We start from the raw sequence: 17,502 nt of genomic DNA, 5'->3' as shown, positions 1-17,502 counted from the left end.
CTACTTAAATTAGCTTAAGTAATAGTGTTTTATCATGAAGATTTGATAGTTTCACAGGTATAAATTACATTGTATCTAACCTTAAAGTGTGTTATACAATCAGTACTGTGGAATGCTGTCTGGTTCCAAACCAGTTTTTCTTGGAAGAATAACAAAAATCCTCTAACAAAGCTGTGGAGGGCTTCATGCTTGTAGTCACATATTGGGTAAAGGCTGAGAAATTACAACAGTAACAAGATTCTGCAGGACATTTCCTTATAGCTCAGTCTCCTTTTCTATTCAGGCCAAGATCTTCCCCATTTATTGCAACTCATGCTCTCCAGATGTTCTTGCTGGGTGTTGTTCCATGGCATACATTTCTCAGCCGTTCCTCGGGATTCAAAGCACTCTAACTTGGCCCATCTCACTTGGTTAAGGGGAGATCTGTAAAGTGTAGCTTTTCTCTCTTCGGCAGCCATCCTAATAAGTTGTTTCCAAGTCAGCCTTTTCAGGGACCCAGATAATTTCTCTAAGCATCCTGTAAAGGAGGAAATTTACACATACTCAGTGCTTATTCTGCCAGTAGATTTCCTCCCCACTCACCTCACACACACATTAGGTATTGCTAACTTTAGGGCTATAATTTCCTCCCCTAAGATAATGCAGGAGAAAATATTCTTTCTAGCTCCTCTGTGTTTTCTAAATCTGATGCCCCAGGGGTCCACAGCTCTGTGAGATAAATGGACAAAATCTATTCATCAGTGGCTCCTTGGGAGCAGCCTCTGAACAGCTTCTAGAGGAAAGATAAATGGGAGGCTGGCTCTCGACAGCAAGTCAAAAGAATGGGGCTGTCAGTTAACAAGACAGCAATGGAACAGGACTGAACAACAATTGGAATTTCAGAGAAGAGGATTTAGAAACAACAGATTAAGACTTCTCTTGGCATGGCACTTGAGCCATCTGGTTAACCATGTTTGGCCTCTTAAGCTGTTACAGTTATTTCCTTGGGTTGAGAAACCTGTGAGGGGAATTTCACAAACTCAATTAGTACATCAATAACAAATGGAATAATGGAAAGGACATGTAATCTGCTGTATAATTTAGGAAACAGAAAAAAGTGATTTTTCTATTTTTTTTCTGCAGAAGTCCCCATATCCAAATATTTTCAGTGAGATGGAAAATGAAAAGAAAGGAAGTTTAGCAGAAATAATTACCTATAGTATATTAACAACCACACAATAATATATTACATGATCTGCATGTATCCAAATGTATGACTCAGGCTACGATTGTCAAAATCTGTGAAGCAGGCTATTTTCAGACCTCTTCTCAGTATGTGCATGCCCAGCCACTCCCATTGCCTGCAGAGCTATCCTCTATTTCTCACAAAAATGCACACAGGTTTCAGTTCATCCTGTGAGAGCTCACACATTGCTCCTTGGTCTTGGCCAGGTTCACTACGTGTTCTCCCTTTGATGCTCATTTCTCACTGTTCTGATGCATGCAGCTGTCCATGTTGACCTTACTCACTATTCACTTGACCTTGCCAAATTCTTTGCTTCTCTAAGGAATGTACTTACTGATCAATTGTTGCAGTAAATTTTCTAGCTAAGTTCGTGATCAATGGCTCTGCTATTGCCACCACCACCATAACTCATTTCCTACCCACATACTTTGTGCATGGACACACACACACACACTTTTCCCTGTCTTAGGAAAAATAATAACAACAATAATCATTTTGCTTACTGACTTCTTTTGGTGTCTTATGCTACTAGATTTTAACTTCTTAATAGCATTCATATATTTTCTCAGCAAATTTAGTAAACAAGAAATACCCAAAAATTGTGATTTATTCATCTTTCATGAATAGCAAAATACGTACTATAAAGTTGGTGCTCAACTAATGCTTACTGAGTTCTTCTAAACCTCTTTGAACAAGATAAAATTTGTTGTAGGAGCAAGTAGTTGTTTCGGTTTTTAACTTCTTTTACTTCTCTTGCTGTTTTCATTTCCTGACCTTTCCTGCTTTCCTTCCTTTTTTTTCCTTCCTTTGTATAGGCATGTAACATCACTCCTTGTTTCTTAATTTCATGTACCTAAAATACACTTGATATTACTTCATGAAATATTCCAAACTAACCATGTGTGGTGGCACACATCTATAATCCCTGCTATGTGGGTGGCAGATGCAGAATCATGAGCAAAAAGATACTGAGAGCCTGCCTCAAAAAAAAAACAAATAAAAACAGAAGGGCTGCGGCATAGCTGGTAGAATGCTTCCCTAGTATATACAATTCCCCAGTTTCATCCCTTAGTAACACACACACACACACACACACACACACACACACACACACAAAACCATCATTCTTTATGTATTTACAATATTCTAATTTAACTATAGATTAGCTCAAAATGGCCAATTTTCATTTTCATTGTCTCTATCCTCCTATAGTTCCATTTCTAGAGAGAAAAATAGTGTACTAGGCCCTGTACCAAGGGCCTAGTGAATTTAGTTCATTCCTCCCAAACAACCTTGTTACTTTTCTTTTAATTTTTTTCTATTTCTTTATTGTTAAAGTGATGTATAGAGGGGTTACAGTTTCATACATATGTCAGTGAGTACATTTCTTATCCAACTTGTTACCTCCTCCATTTCCCCCCTCCTTTAATTTTCAATTGTACTTTTAAGTTTTATCCTAATAGTCAGGCTTATCAACTATTTTTTATAAGTAACAAGCCATTCATAGCTATGCCTTCTTAAATATACATTCTTCATCAGATAGATATTATAACTGTTGCTGATTATTTCCAATAACATCTCTAGTTGAGAATATATTCTTTTTATTATCTTTAAGTAGAAAGGGTTTTGAGCATGTCTGCTTGTGAGTACAAAGCAATTTGATCAATATCATCCCTTTCATCATTCTTCCACACCTCTTCAAAACTCCACCTATCTGCTCAATTTACCTGGTTCCACTTTCACATATGTGCATTAAATAGTATGTATGACTGCCTGTGCCCACCTTTCCTCTCTTCCTTTGACTGCCCCTACTCCTTGATCTCCCATTCCCCTGCACCCCCACCTTGATAATTTTCCTTGTTTCTTTTTGGCAAAATTAGTATTTGAACCCAGAGCCTCACACTTGCTAGACAAGGCCTCTACCACCTGAGCCAAGCCCCCAGTCTTTTTTGCTTTCTTTTTTTTTTTTTCAGAAGGGGTATATCACTTTTTGCCTTGATCATACTTGGACTGTGATTCTCCAATCTCTCCCACCTGAGTAGCTGGGTTTGAATATATGTACCAACTTGTTTTTAAGAGAAGACTTTGCAAATGTGGTACCTATACATGATGGAACTTTACACAGCTACTAGAAATAATAAGATTTAAGTAATTTGCAGAAAAATGGATAGACCAATGGTTAAGCCAAGTTCAGAAAGACAAATAGCTCATGTTTTCTCTCATATGCCGAAGCTAGATCTAAAATACACCTACACCAGGACATGCTAAATTATACAAGACTCCAAGCATTCACACTCAGTGAGGTAAAGGAGGGTATTCTTAGGAGAACACAAAGGCTCAATGCCTATATGCATCTGATCGTATAAAATATTTATTGAAACAAACTCCAACAGGTTTTTCCTTTGTTGTTGTTTTATTTTATTTTTGTCCTTTTAGTTCATTTATCTCTCTTTGGGAGGGCAAGGAGGGTCACAGAAATGTAGGGACAAAGGATGAACAAATACAGCAGTGGTACTCAACACACACTATGTTGAAAATGAATTATACAATGTGAGTGGGGATGGAGGGAAAAACTGAGAGACAGCAAGGGAAGGGTCATGTTGTCCAAAAAGAAATATACTCTATCTGACTTATGTAACTGCAATCCCTCTCTACATCACCTTTGCAATAACAATTAAAAATACTTTTAAAGATAGGACTTTGCTAATTTCTTTGCCTTGGCTGACCTTGAACAATTATCCTTCAATCTCCACCTCCTACATGGTTGGGATTAAAAGTGTGAGCCACCATGCAAGGCCCAAATTGAGAATTATCTTTGTAATTCACCTTCCAATGGATTTGGCTAGTGATTCTAGCCTAATCACATAGAAAAAGTGACAAGTGACAGTAAGAGGTAACACTGCTTAAAAGGAAATTACTCATTACCTTACTTATGTAACTGTGTCTACTCTGTACATTACCTTTACAACTTTTTATAAAATAGAAAAAAATTAAAAGTGGCATTAGCAAACATCTAAAGGTGCACTAGTTTTAACAATATCAGAGCTGCATCTAACTAATGGTAGATTCATATGTAGACAATATTTATGTAATTAAGTGTAGTCTCTTTTTTGCTTTAATATTTATACATTTATAACTGTTCTATTGTAGCTTTAAAATCTATGAGATCATATTTGTCAGTCATTTTTCAGATTTCCATGTGATTTCAGGAACTATAGCATTCAAGATCAATCAGAACAAATGTAGGGTTTCCCTACCACTTTCTGGAGCTGATTTCTCTCCATTTCTCCATCAACCTTTGACTCGTTAAATCCTGTATCTTTTTTTGTCTCTCCTTGTTTTCCTCAACCTCACAGTGGCAGTTCTACCATAATGACATTCTGATCTCTGCCTTTGTTAAAAGTTTCTCTTTCTATGGGTTTTTGCTTGCTATGTTATTCCAGTTTTTAAATTACACCTTTGGCACACAGGGTTTATGCTGCTGCATAATGTGTGCAAAATGACTTTCTTGGTCATCATTTAATTTTATGATTTTCTTTCTCCTTTATATGGTTTGTGTAATTATTAATTGGATGAAGCAATTTCAAATTAACTCAACAAATATTAATTCCACCCAAATCCTTTTTCACATCTGAGCTCCCTCAAGCCAAATCTAATTTTGGTCAGGAATATTGAGCTTTTATTGTAATGTATGCCTGTTTAGAATCACTTTAATTTTATTTAAAATGTTCCTTTAAGAAGTTTCCTGGAGAAATTCAGAACATACAGAAAAAGAGAGAGAAATTATCTGATTTTCCTTTTATTTTGTTCTATCTTGGAGAAATATTTCTCAATTTTATAATCATAGTTCTATTCCTTGTCTGTTTGTTTGACTTATTGGTTTTGTTTAGTTTTGTTTCTCTTGTACTCCCTTCCTGTGGCTGTACCCTTGCTACCACTGTATCACATCTGAGTACCCTGGATACTGTTTGTATGGGTATTAGAAGTGGGGAACAGAGAAGGAATACCAAAATCGAGAGACAAAGAACAAAAAGACAAACCATTCAAAAAGCAACACTTACAAAACCACTTGGTGTAAACCAACTGCACAACAATTGGGGGGAGAGGGGAAGGGGAGGGGGAGGGGGGAAATAAGGGAGGAGGTAACAAGTAGAACAAGAAATGTACTCACTGCCTTTCATATGAATCTGTAACCCCTCTGTATCACACTTCTGCAATAAAGAAAAAAAGTTAAAAAAGCAAAAAAAAAAAAAAAAAAAAGAACAAATGCAAGAAATTCCATACTAGAGACTTGCTTTCATTATTAATATGATATGGCTTGAAATATTTAATTTAATTCATGATGAATTTGATTTTTTTAGTGATTATTCTCCCCATTAGAAGCAAATGGTGCCTGAATGATATTGTCAATTCTTTTCACTTCAACAATATGTATTATCTGCAATAAATTCTCCATGTTCCTTTTTTTTTCTTTCTCCCTCAAATTTCTAGCATCTGTTATTGCATTTCTAACTGCTGATTTTTTTGCTTCTGTGCTAAGAATTGTGTCTTCATCAGAAAACTCTGATTTTCAAAGTAGCAGGATCTTGCTGATTTCCAGATCCGTGGACTGCATAGCCCTTTACTCCTTCTTCATTTTAACTTGTTCATCTTCATTTGTTGACTTGCTTTCTGTGATTTCAATTCTAATGCTCCCGAGAGTAACAGGAATTGATCTTTTACACACAGTTTTAGAATCATTGAGTGGTTATTTAAATTTCATCTCAGTCAGTTCCTATTCACTGAAGCAGTGCTTTTCAGTTTACTGCGATGGCATCTTTTCTGTGTTAGAAAAGACAGCACAGCATGGCAGGAGAGTCACAATGAGAAGTGACATGCCACTTTGGGGGGTAGGGAAACAAGCTTTGAGTCCAAAGAAATCTGAGTTGCTAAATGTCATCTTGAGAAAACTACTCACTCACTGAGCCTCAATTTTCACATGAGTACATTGTAGGATGCATACCTTCTTCATAAAGTTGCTGCAAGAGTACAAAGCCTACAAAGACCAGCTCACTCAAGAGCAATTATGTCTTAGAACTCAACCATTTAGAAAAGTTTTTCTGGTATCTAGTTGCTTTGTCATTTATGTTGCTAAACTTGCATGAAATCTATATTATGTTCAACTTCCTTCATCTTTTCCATAAACTAGAGTTTTTAACTTCAAATATAATGAAAATATTTTAATCTTATACTACTTAGACAGTCCTTTTATACTATTTAAGAAGGAAGGTGCTACTCTATAAAATTGGATAGAGAAAATGGGTTGTTTTTTCTTTGGCAGTATTGGTGATGGGCATGGTTAATCAGAGCCTTGTGTGTGCAAGGCAAACCCTCTACCACTTGAGCTACATCCCCAATCCAACAAATAGATTTTTTTTATCACAATCCTCAAATTTAGTTGATAGTTTCTTCTAGCAAAACAAAATTATGTAAGCCCCCATAAATGATTGTGTAGTAAGAATACCTACTATGGACCTAAGGAATCTTTAATTATAACATAGACTTCAGTTTAGGAAATTGGCCCACTGTGATTCTTAGCAGTTGAGTGCTAACACAATACAGAATCCAACAGTTGTGTTCGTAGTATCCAGTTGTGCCCATTTTCTCCAAATCTGAGTGTATTCTCTATATTAGTGCTGAAGAAAATAATGACTGTATTTTGCAGAATAGTGGCAATTCCTGTCCTCATTTTGGTGTTTAGTTTTTATAGTACTGTTGTTCAAACCCAGAATGTCCCGTTTGTTCTACTACTTGAGCAGATGCTGTAGTACTTGCTTCACACCTCTAGCTCTTTTTTTTTGCTTGAGTTTGTTTATAGGTAGAGGTTTATGTTTTTGCCCACAACCATCCTGATATCTCTGTCCCTCCTACCTATGCCTCCTGAGTAGCTGAGATTACAAGCATGCACCACCATGCCCATTTTATTGGTTGAGATGGGATTTTGCTGACTGCCTCGGATGATCTTCAACTGCCATCCTCCTGACTAGATTCCCTTTATCAGAATAATTAACAATGACATTTTGTTACAGAAATATTTGGAAATATGAAGTTAAATAAAGATGCAAAACTGGGTCTGTAAAAACCTTTTAGGATTTCAGAACCTTAAAACTTTCTATGCATGATTAACTTTTCAGAGATCATACCTTGCATTGTTATGGGCTTATTTTTTTTAAAGAACTCCATTTACTTGTTTGTTTAAAATTTGGTTGACAACCAGAACGATTACCCTAGATTTTTAGAAAACCAGCTTCTTCCACCCAAAACCCAGATCTATGTTCTGCACTAATCTGGTGGTCTAGACGCTTCCTGAAAACATACTAGGTGATTGAGAAGAGCCTTCTTTCTTGAGGATTCTGTAAGGCTGCTAATAAAGTGCCATTATTGTCCACGCTGCACAATGATTTGGATCTACCTTTCTTTTAGGCGAGCTACCAGAGACAATACAGGAATGAGACTCTGTCCCAGAATGCAGTTCAGGTGCTAGTAGGTGCAGCAGGAAGCTTCGGTGAAAAGAAAGGAGAGTAAGTATGTTGTCAGCCACTGAATGTAGAAAATCATGCAAATGAGTCTTCTGGCTTTTGTGCGATTGCTTGGATTTATCTAGTGTTATATGCATAAGTGACTTCCTGCTCTATAACCCTAAATGAGGCCAAATCATCCACTTTTGTCTTCCCAAACTTTCTGTACCTCTTCACACCAATGTGCAGTTGTGCCAGTCGCTCTTTATTACTGAAAGGATCTGCCGTTTCTTTTCTTGGCCCCCTCCCCCCTGCACCTGCAATGCTAAACTATAGCAAGCAACTTTTTTTGAGAAGAAAAAGAGGAATACCTTAGAATATGTAACAACAAAGTGTTCCTTAATCTCTAGCGGTACATCTCAGCACAAAGGCAGTACTGCATACTCTCAATAATTAGCACACTTAGCATCTAGTACTCATTCACTTAGATGGAGGCCTTCACAATAAATACTGAGTACCTCAAGTTAATGCATTGGAGATCATCTTCAGGAGGATTTGTGATTGGACGGAAGGAGGAGTTAAATTGCAATGCAGTTGAAACAATGTCCACTCAAAGCTCAAACATCTCTTCTAGTCCCAGATCTGGCTCCACTTGCCAAAGACCCATCTTGTTCCCATCAGTAATGTCCCTAAACTTAACTCCAGAATCTTGTTGGACCTTAATCCTTGGTTCAAATTGCCACAAGCAAACTGGCTCTTTGATATACACATACCTAAACGTGCCAACTTAGGCCCACTTGCATGAGCCGGCTTGTACAGTGAGGGGCACAGCTGAATGCGAGAAGCATCCAGAAGCTGTAGCTTTGTTGCAGTTTAAGGATAGATTTTTAAAATACTGCAAGAGCTTTCATTTCAAGCCACGCAAATCAATATGAGGTTTCAAGTGTCAAGGATGAAATGTAAAACATATAATACTTATAGTTTTAAAACTTAAAACATTGGAATATTTCTCTATATGATATGAGGATCTGCATGTATCCAAAACTTTCAAATGATTAGGTAGGTGGAATGGAATTGAAGGACTTGGGAGAAATGGGTGTATAAATGTGTTCAACTTGAAAGAATACAGTGCCTTCATATATATATATATACTGGAGCCAGTACTGGAGCTTGAACTCTAGACACTGTCCCTAAGCTTCTTTTGCTCAAGGCCAGCACTCCACCACTTTGAGCCACAGCTCTACTTACGGTTTTCAGTGGTTAATGGAGATAAGAATCTCACCGACTTTCCTGCCTAGGCTGGCTTTGAACCACGATCCTCAGATCTCAGCCTCGTGAGTAGCTAGGATTACAGGCAAGAGCCTCCTGTGCCTGGTCAGACTTCGTACATTTTAATACACTTTGCATATACTACCTATTTTCTTTTTATCTGATAAAAATCCATGAGAGAAGTGGTCTTATTATCTTTATAATATAAGAGAGGAACGTAAGGTATGGAGAGATGATTTAATTTATCAATGTTATTTGTCTAATAAATTACAGAGAGCTGTATTGCAAATCCAAGCTTTCTCCCAGTTATAGGGATTGATCTGTTTCCCTAAGTCAGTTATAAACTGTGAGCAGGTTACTATAAAACAGGAATTGGAGAGCCTGAATTACTTAGCAATTTCAACTCTAAATGATCATACACTTACACTGGTAAATGGATCCGTGGGGACCTGTGAAATTGCTATAGCTTAGACAGTAAGGCTTCCTGATTCTCCATGACTCTATTCTATGTTCTCTTTCTGGGTGGAGTATGGCCTATTACTTATTATCTCCTTGGTAACACTCATTACACTTCACTGAAATTGTTATTTGAATGTTTTTTCACACTTGTCTGCTGTAGCCCTAAGGACAATTTATGATTTATCCAAAGCATTCAGCAAATGTAACTTTCAATAAACATATCAAATTTATGAATAAGTCAAACCACACACACATTGAATATCCCCCGTGTAGTTGCACTATTATATTGAAACTTCAAGAACAGAATGGTTCCACTGTTTTCAACTTACAGAGAAATTGCAGAAATTTCACAGTAAGGCATATGATGATCAATAGGAAAGACAAAATGTGTTTTGATCTTGTGCTTCCAATGATATCCTATTAATGATATTCTAGTAAACCATGCAATAAGATAGCGTCTAAGATCCAGAGGTACAGGGATTCCTACCATCTTTCTGATGAAAAAAAAAAATGGAAGTATCTGATCAACCATAGGCAAACTGCTTACAAACGTCAGAAGGATTGTATGAGCAAGACCAAACCACGGCACTCAAATTTGAGCTAGCTCATTACAAAAATCAACACATCAAAAGTAAAAATCACCAGGGGCTGGGGATATGGCCTAGTGGCAAGAGTGCCTGCTTCATATACATGAGGTCCTGGGTTCGATTCCCCAGCACCACATATATGGAAAACGGCCAGAAGTGGTGCTGTGGCTCAAGTGGCAGAGTGCTAGCCTTGAGCAAAAAGAAGCCAGGGACAGTGCTCAGGCCCTGAGTCCAAGGCCCAGGACTGGCCAAAAAAAAAAGTAAAAATCACCAGATACCTGGTAATTGCTATCTAAATGTCTTTGAGATTATTTATGACACTGACTTCTCCCACTTAACACTTCAACCCTCTGAAGTCATCTAAATTTGACTACTGGTCCTGAGTGTGAAACTACTGTTGGGAAGATGTGTGAGGCAGGTTACATACTTCACATAACGTTTTCTCTTAATTATCCCAGACTGACGTACATTATTTTCAGCCCCATTTTCTAATCTGGAAGCACCTTAGTGAGAGCATTTGTTTACTACCATGCTAAACAATGGGGATCAAAATTGCAAACTTGGATGCCGCAGAATCTCAAATATATATGAATCACCATTTGTATTCCCTCTGTAGAAGTGAATATCTGATATTTCAAAATGTGTATCCCCAATTCTTTGTAGCCTCTCTTGAATGAATGAGTCTTACAACCTCACGATTATCTGACCACTTGTATCTGCAGCATTATGACATGGACATAAGAATATTCAAAAAGTATCTAATTTGTAGTCATGGAGGCATAAAGTATTCCTCCTGCCTTTTCCTAACATTGCAGTAAACTTATCTCAACATACTTAAAGATCTCTCCTTTTCTTAGGCATATGAGTCCTGAGACAATAAAAACTTATTCTGAGAGCCGAAAATTGTTTGCCTTCATTAGAAAAGTACTTCTCAACTGGGTATATAACACCAAAAAAGAGAAAGGAACTCCATCCAGGTAAGCAGTGTTGAAAAATGGAGTTCCCCTTTCATTGGAAGATCCCTTTTTATTTCCATTTTAATTCTAACCTATGTGCTTTGCAAAATATTTTGAAGTAGCTTTATACTAACCTACCTGATTATGTCTATTTATGTATAAGTATATATGCATAAATGTATATGCATTCATGTATGTATTCAGGTATATGCATATGTGTATATATGTACATATGTACTTATATACTCACATAAGAAAAATCACTTAACAAAATAAGAATAATGTTTTTTAATTAGGTAAATTGCACATAGATTTAAAACTAGTGAGTCCTTATTTTAAAGTATACATGTCAGGGTTATTGACTACCTTCACAATGTTGGGCAAACATCAACATTTGCATTGACACCTAAAGTAAACCATTTGGTAGTAACTCCTCACTCCCCTCCTCCTGCATCTCCTAGGAATCACTAACCTGTTTCCTTTTACCTATTCTGAATTTTAAAATAAATGGAATTATCAGTACCTATCTTTGTGTTGCTAGTTTCATTAGACTTCATGTTTTCTTAGCTAAATGAGCTTTACAGCCTGTTTCTTTATTTAGAAACTGGGTATTGTAAATATCTATGTCATATTCCAGTGACTGAACTCGATATGCCAATACTTGACACACTGTAAATACTAAAATACACTAACAGCCCTCCTTTTCTTACTTGATGTTATTGTTAAACAGATTATATAGGTAGCAGGTATAGGAGAAATAGCTGCAGAACAAGCCCTGGATATACACTTTAAAATGTGAAGCACTTATTTATTACTGAGTACTGAAAAGTAATCCACTAAAGATGAATAAAGTCACTAGCACTGTCACCAAACAAAGAAGGAATAAAATAGCCGTGAAACAGAATAAAAAAAAATAATAACAGATTTATGTTTTTCAGTCTTTAATTATTGGAATTATTCAATATGGTCTATAAGATAACTAGGTTAACGTATTGAAATTTGTAGGCAATGGAATCATTACAATATATGGGTTTTGGAGTATATTCAGCTAGAGCTGTGCAAAGAAACATAAATGCAAAACACCGGTAAGGCTTTTATATCAATACCAGTACTCTGAGGGAAAAAGACTAACACCTGAAATGCTAACAAAAGGGCAAACAAACCCCAAGGCCTTGATCCCCCAGTTCTCATGAACATGCTGCTGTATAACAGAAGCAGCCCCTTCCACAATTTGGAGATGCAGTTTCCTATCACTTTGAGATGCTGCAAAGACACCAGGAAATGAATTTATCCTTTTCTCAAGTTTAGTCTTTATCACCTTTCATTACTTCCAGGGAAATTGCATGGTTAGGTCTCAGCACAGCTGAAAGGAGAAACACAGGGTCTGCTGACTACTGAAGGAATGGTAGGACCTGATCAACACAAAAGGAATGAATCTGAAGGACACTGGGCCAAAGCTTGCAACATAGGGCCACACTGGTCAGAACTGAATGGCTTGTGTAGGCCTTTCAGAGCCCTTGATCTCAGCACAGGCTCAGCAATCTTTCAGGACAATTGGAGCTGGTGCTATTGTACTACTAGGATGGTTCTTTGAAATTTGAAAATAAAATACCCTTCAGAAAAAAATAAGCATAAATGGGATGTTTGGCTTGAAATGTTACATGAGAATGAGCAACCAATCCCATGACATGCTTCTCTGATATCCAAAAATAAAGACAATAGTAAAGCATGCTGAGAAAATTGATGTAGATGCTAGAGATGCTTTCCACAGGCAGTAGCTGACATTAGGTGGTCTTTGTGGATGGGTCTCTCTAATTATTAAAAGGCTGAATAAGATTCTGGAATGGCAAGAAGAGATGACAGCACCTAAAAGCTAGAGGCAAGGAAGGAACATATTCTATTTTAAAAAGATAGCTGGAGCAAAGACCAATGTGTCATGACTTTCAAGGTTTCTGGATCTGGGAATGAGCAGGACATGATATACGTCAAAGATAAATACAGATGAACACATAACTGGAATAACACTTTTTGAAGAATCTACTCATAAGAAGGATGAGATCAGTGACTACAAAGAAAAATGATGATCTCTGATCTCTTCCCCTTGTACATCCTAGTCAAGTTCTGAGAATCGTAGCCAATGAGAAAGGATCTGCAACACCACTACAAGGATATATGCTGTTTTCTTCGTATTTTCTCAAATGTACATTGACCACTGTTACCAGAGTAACAGTGAGGGAACAGAGTAACAGAGTGGGGGAAAATGGACATTTTAGAAGCTAATGATTTCAGTGCTCTTATGGGCTTCAAGTTTGACTAGAACTTTTTAGGTTGCATGAAATATAGTTTCTGGCCTATTTTGTCTCAGTCAGAGTCCAACAAGTTCAAGCATTCACATTGCTTCATTAACACATAGAATAAGACTCATTATGCCGGAACAGCCCAGGGGTATCTACAACCAAAATAGTAGAAGGAAGCAATAAAGCATTCCAAGGGAAATTAATAAGTTAATGAATACTAGAACAATTATAAAAGTGTGGCCCTTTTCCTACCTTTTAAAATTCAGTCATTTGCAGAAACAAGACAAATTATAGCCAACCATAAACTTAACCCAAAGATAACTCAAGTGCAGTGCTATGCCAGATACAGTTTTGCTGCCAGAGGAGATCAGGAAATGTAATCTGGAACAGAACTGAGCAAGACAGCAAGAGGAAAGACAAAGAAGTGAATATAGTTAATGTATCCTTTCACACACATGGACTACCTGAGGCTTGGTGGAACTTAGTCATGTGACCCTGTGACTATGTATTCATAATTTCATCCTTTTCCCAAAATGAGACCTAAAATTATGAAAATGCTTCTCACCCATAATACAAACTGGGAAAATAAGCTATTCAATTAATAATTATCAATAATATGATTTGAGTATTAGTAATAATTCATTATCATACTATATGAATAAACTCTAGAATTAAGAGATTGGGTTGAAGCTAAGTGGTAGTATAATTGTACAGCATGCCCAAGGTCCTGAGTTTAATCCTAGTACCTAAAAATAGGTAGAATTAAGTATATGAAATGTAAACCTTCTTATTGACTATTGCAATCTTTTTGTATGTGTGTATGTCCTGATGCCAGAACCTGAGTCCTGTAAGGTCCCTACACTCTTATTTGGCTTTCTTGCTCATCACTTGAGCTATATCTTCAGTATTTAGCTGGTTAATTGGAGATGGAGTCTCTCAGACTTTTCTGTCAATGAACCTTGATTCTCCAGGTTTCAGCCCCAGTTGTTATGATTATAGGTATGATCCACAGACGCCCAGCTCACAATTCCACTTACAATCAATTCTTGGTATGAAAAGTGTTTTTCAAGGTACACAAATTTGCTTAATTTTTAATAAAATTTTTACACACAGTGGACCAGTACCATACCTGGGCTTTCCAATGTATTCCTAGACAAAGGAAGACATTCATATTGCAATGTTAAAATGAAGCAAGTTAGGGCTGGGGATATGGCCTAGTGGCAAGAGTGCCTGCCTCGGATACACGAGGCCCTAGGTTCGATTCCCCAGCACCACATATACAGAAAACAGCCAGAAGCGGCGCTGTGGCTCAAGTGGCAGAGTGCTAGCCTTGAGCGGGAAGAAGCCAGGGACAGTGCTCAGGCCCTGAGTCCAAGGCCCAGGACTGGCAAAAAAAAAAAATGAAGCAAGTTAGATTTCTTAAGATAAGTATTTTTGAAATATCAGAACAATATTCAAAATGTTCAAAGAAATTTCTGTGAAGTAGAATTATTGGGAGGCAGGAGGGATTCTCATTGTATAATTCTTAAATATTTGTCTTATCCCCTAAGTATTTCTGTTAAAAAGTAAAACTGAATGAAAAGTAAGAAAAGAAAGCTAGAAGAGTATACTTAAGACCTTTAGAAAAAGAAGACACTTAAATGACAATATCCAGATTAAGATGCCAGGTGGAGTTAGCTAGTGAGGCTGTTTACTAAGATTCATGTATTGATAATTAAACAGAACTGACCATGTAATGAAAACCATTTAGTATCACTTTTATCAGCTAAAACTACTTTTTTTTAAACAGATATATCAGTCTTCATTTATGCCATAAAATAGTATTTGCTGAAGAGTTTGAGTATATTGGATATCTGGTGGTAATAATAAATGTGTATCCCATGGTTCTCTCCTGGATAACCCAACTAAAGGACATCTACGAAGTTGAAATAAGACATTCTAACTACTATTTCCTTGCCTTTTACATTTTGGAGAGTCTACTTAAGGTAATCCAGAATTTGTGTATGTGAATATGTTGTGCATGTTAATATGTTACATCCTTTCCACATTAGCTACAATTTTCTAAAGGATTATGTGAAATTCTTTTCTTCTTAGCACACACACACACACACACACACACACACACACACCTCCATTTTTTAAAGATGCTGCTTAGGACAACTAAATTGAAAATATGCAGATTTTAGTCATTTAGGCTTTTCAAAATATGACATGAATCAAAGGGACACAGTAAATTTAAGTAGAATTAGAAATGTACTTAAACTCAGCTGGGTAATTAGTACAGGAATTTCATGATTACTTTTACACTAGATGGATAGATAGATAAATAGGTAGCTTGATAGCTATGTTTTAGCTATTAGTATAAAGATAGTTGTGAAGTGGTGGAAATTCATGCCCAGAAACCAGTGATAGTGTTGTGTTATGTGGATCAGCAAGTTGTGATACAAAACCTTCTAGCCAGAAATTTTAAGTTGAGAATGTTATCTGATATTGTCACACAAGAAATGAATCTCAAATCTTCACAGAAAAACTCAAATGTGACTGCAGGTCCACAGAATCACAAAAAAAAAAAATGGATACCAATTCATTCTCATCCATTTGGCATTAACTTAGAATTAAAGGAAGCAAGCCACTTAGGAGTAGGGTAGTCATCATTTGCTGGTGAGCACTCTGTTTAACATGCACTAGAGCAGACAAAATGCTAAGCTGGGATTCCATATTCCTTGCCTTTGATTCTCTCTCACGAGCTCTAAGAAGTTGACCAAGTTGCATAAGTTTTCCCAACCTTAATAGCGTTGGACTTAGTGGAAGATCAAGATCCCTCTAGATCTCATACTAGATCTCTCTAGTATTTCTTGTACTTTGTCAAGGTTAAAGCAACTGTGATAGCCATGGTGGACTTCCCACTAAGGCTCTGTGAAGACACCAGAACTTAGACTGCAGAGACATCTATTGTACTTTGTGAAGGCATTGAGTGTACACCCAGAGCACAATCATTTAATAATATAATATCATGTAAAACAACACCCAGAGCACAATCATTTCATAAGATAATATTATGTAAAACATCACAGTTCAGATAGTTTTAAATTTTCAGATATATTTCACTTTTAACTTATCAAATGAGCTCCTTTCATAATATTCATATTCTGTTAGACATTTCACAATTCAACCAGAAAACTCCTTCAACTGTTATTAATTGGAGCCAGGCAGAATTGGCAGGAAAACTTACTCACTTTTGGAGTCAGGAAATGAAATCCTTCTTTTCAGATTGAGTTAATGCATTCAAATTAACGCAATCAAAAAAATTAATGCAGGGCTGGGGATATAGCCTAGTGGCAAGAGTGCCTGCCTCGGATACACGAGGCCCTAGGTTCGATTCCCCAGCACCACATATACAGAAAACGGCCAGAAGCGGCGCTGTGGCTCAAGTGGCAGAGTGCTAGCCTTGAGCGGGAAGAAGCCAGGGACAGTGCTCAGGCCCTGAGTCCAAGGCCCAGGACTGGCCCCCCCCAAAAAAAAAAAAATTAATGCAATCGACATAAGGAAAGAGAATCATGTATTCTAACCTGGTCTTATACCTAGCATGAGGAGATTTTTAGATGCATCAGTTTATGTATTACTTCCAGAAAGTTACCTTTTCTGTTAGACATTTTCAAAGAATATTGTCTGAGTCAATGAATAGTCTAGCTTTCTGTACTGGGTCCCTAAATGTGTGGAGGAGACATTAGGAAACTAAGAAGTTTTAAGCACTTTTTCAACTTACAAATATCTTTATATAAAAGATTGACAAATTATTTCACCTGTTTTAAAATGTCCTACTAAAATATTCCTGTTCTAATGTAGAAATTTATAGTGATGGATAAAGATGGAATAAATAACTTCTGAAATGTATTTACATGTTCATTGTTACGGGGTTCGAGGTAGGAGATTCCACATCCCTCCAAGAGTCCACTGTCAGAGACAGTCTCAAGCAAAAACCTGGGTTTATTGGGGAGGCAAAAAGGAACTGACCAACCAGCCAGGGCCACAGCACAGACTCAGGAACTGAAACTGCGACAGTGAAAAGTGGACTGACTAGCCAGGGACACAGTACAGACCGGGCACAGCCACCATGACCCCGAGCAGTTCTCCAATTTGGGTTTATAAAGGTAAAAGCATAGCACAGATGTAGGAGGTTGACACAGGGGATAGAGCAAGCAACAAAAAAGT

General features: G+C 37.1%; 1 protein-coding gene across 3 annotated transcripts in view; it reads left to right on the top strand.

Moving 5' to 3' along the window:
* Positions 1-17,502, top strand: part of Slc9c1 (solute carrier family 9 member C1) — a 63,623-nt gene that overhangs the window by 22,743 nt on the left and 23,378 nt on the right. For all 3 annotated transcript variants that reach the window (XM_048346595.1, XM_048346594.1, XM_048346593.1), the window contains 3 exons: positions 7,688-7,785; positions 10,895-11,014; positions 15,080-15,275. In XM_048346595.1, coding sequence (XP_048202552.1) covers positions 7,688-7,785; positions 10,895-11,014; positions 15,080-15,275 — 414 coding nt within the window. The remainder of the gene's footprint in view (positions 1-7,687; positions 7,786-10,894; positions 11,015-15,079; positions 15,276-17,502) is intronic.

This window comes from Perognathus longimembris, chromosome 5 (assembly GCF_023159225.1).
Source record: "Perognathus longimembris pacificus isolate PPM17 chromosome 5, ASM2315922v1, whole genome shotgun sequence".
In the NCBI taxonomy this organism is placed as follows: Eukaryota; Metazoa; Chordata; class Mammalia; order Rodentia; family Heteromyidae; genus Perognathus; species Perognathus longimembris.
Note: the sequence above shows the minus strand (reverse complement) of the source record. Positions and strands in the feature narration are given on the sequence as shown.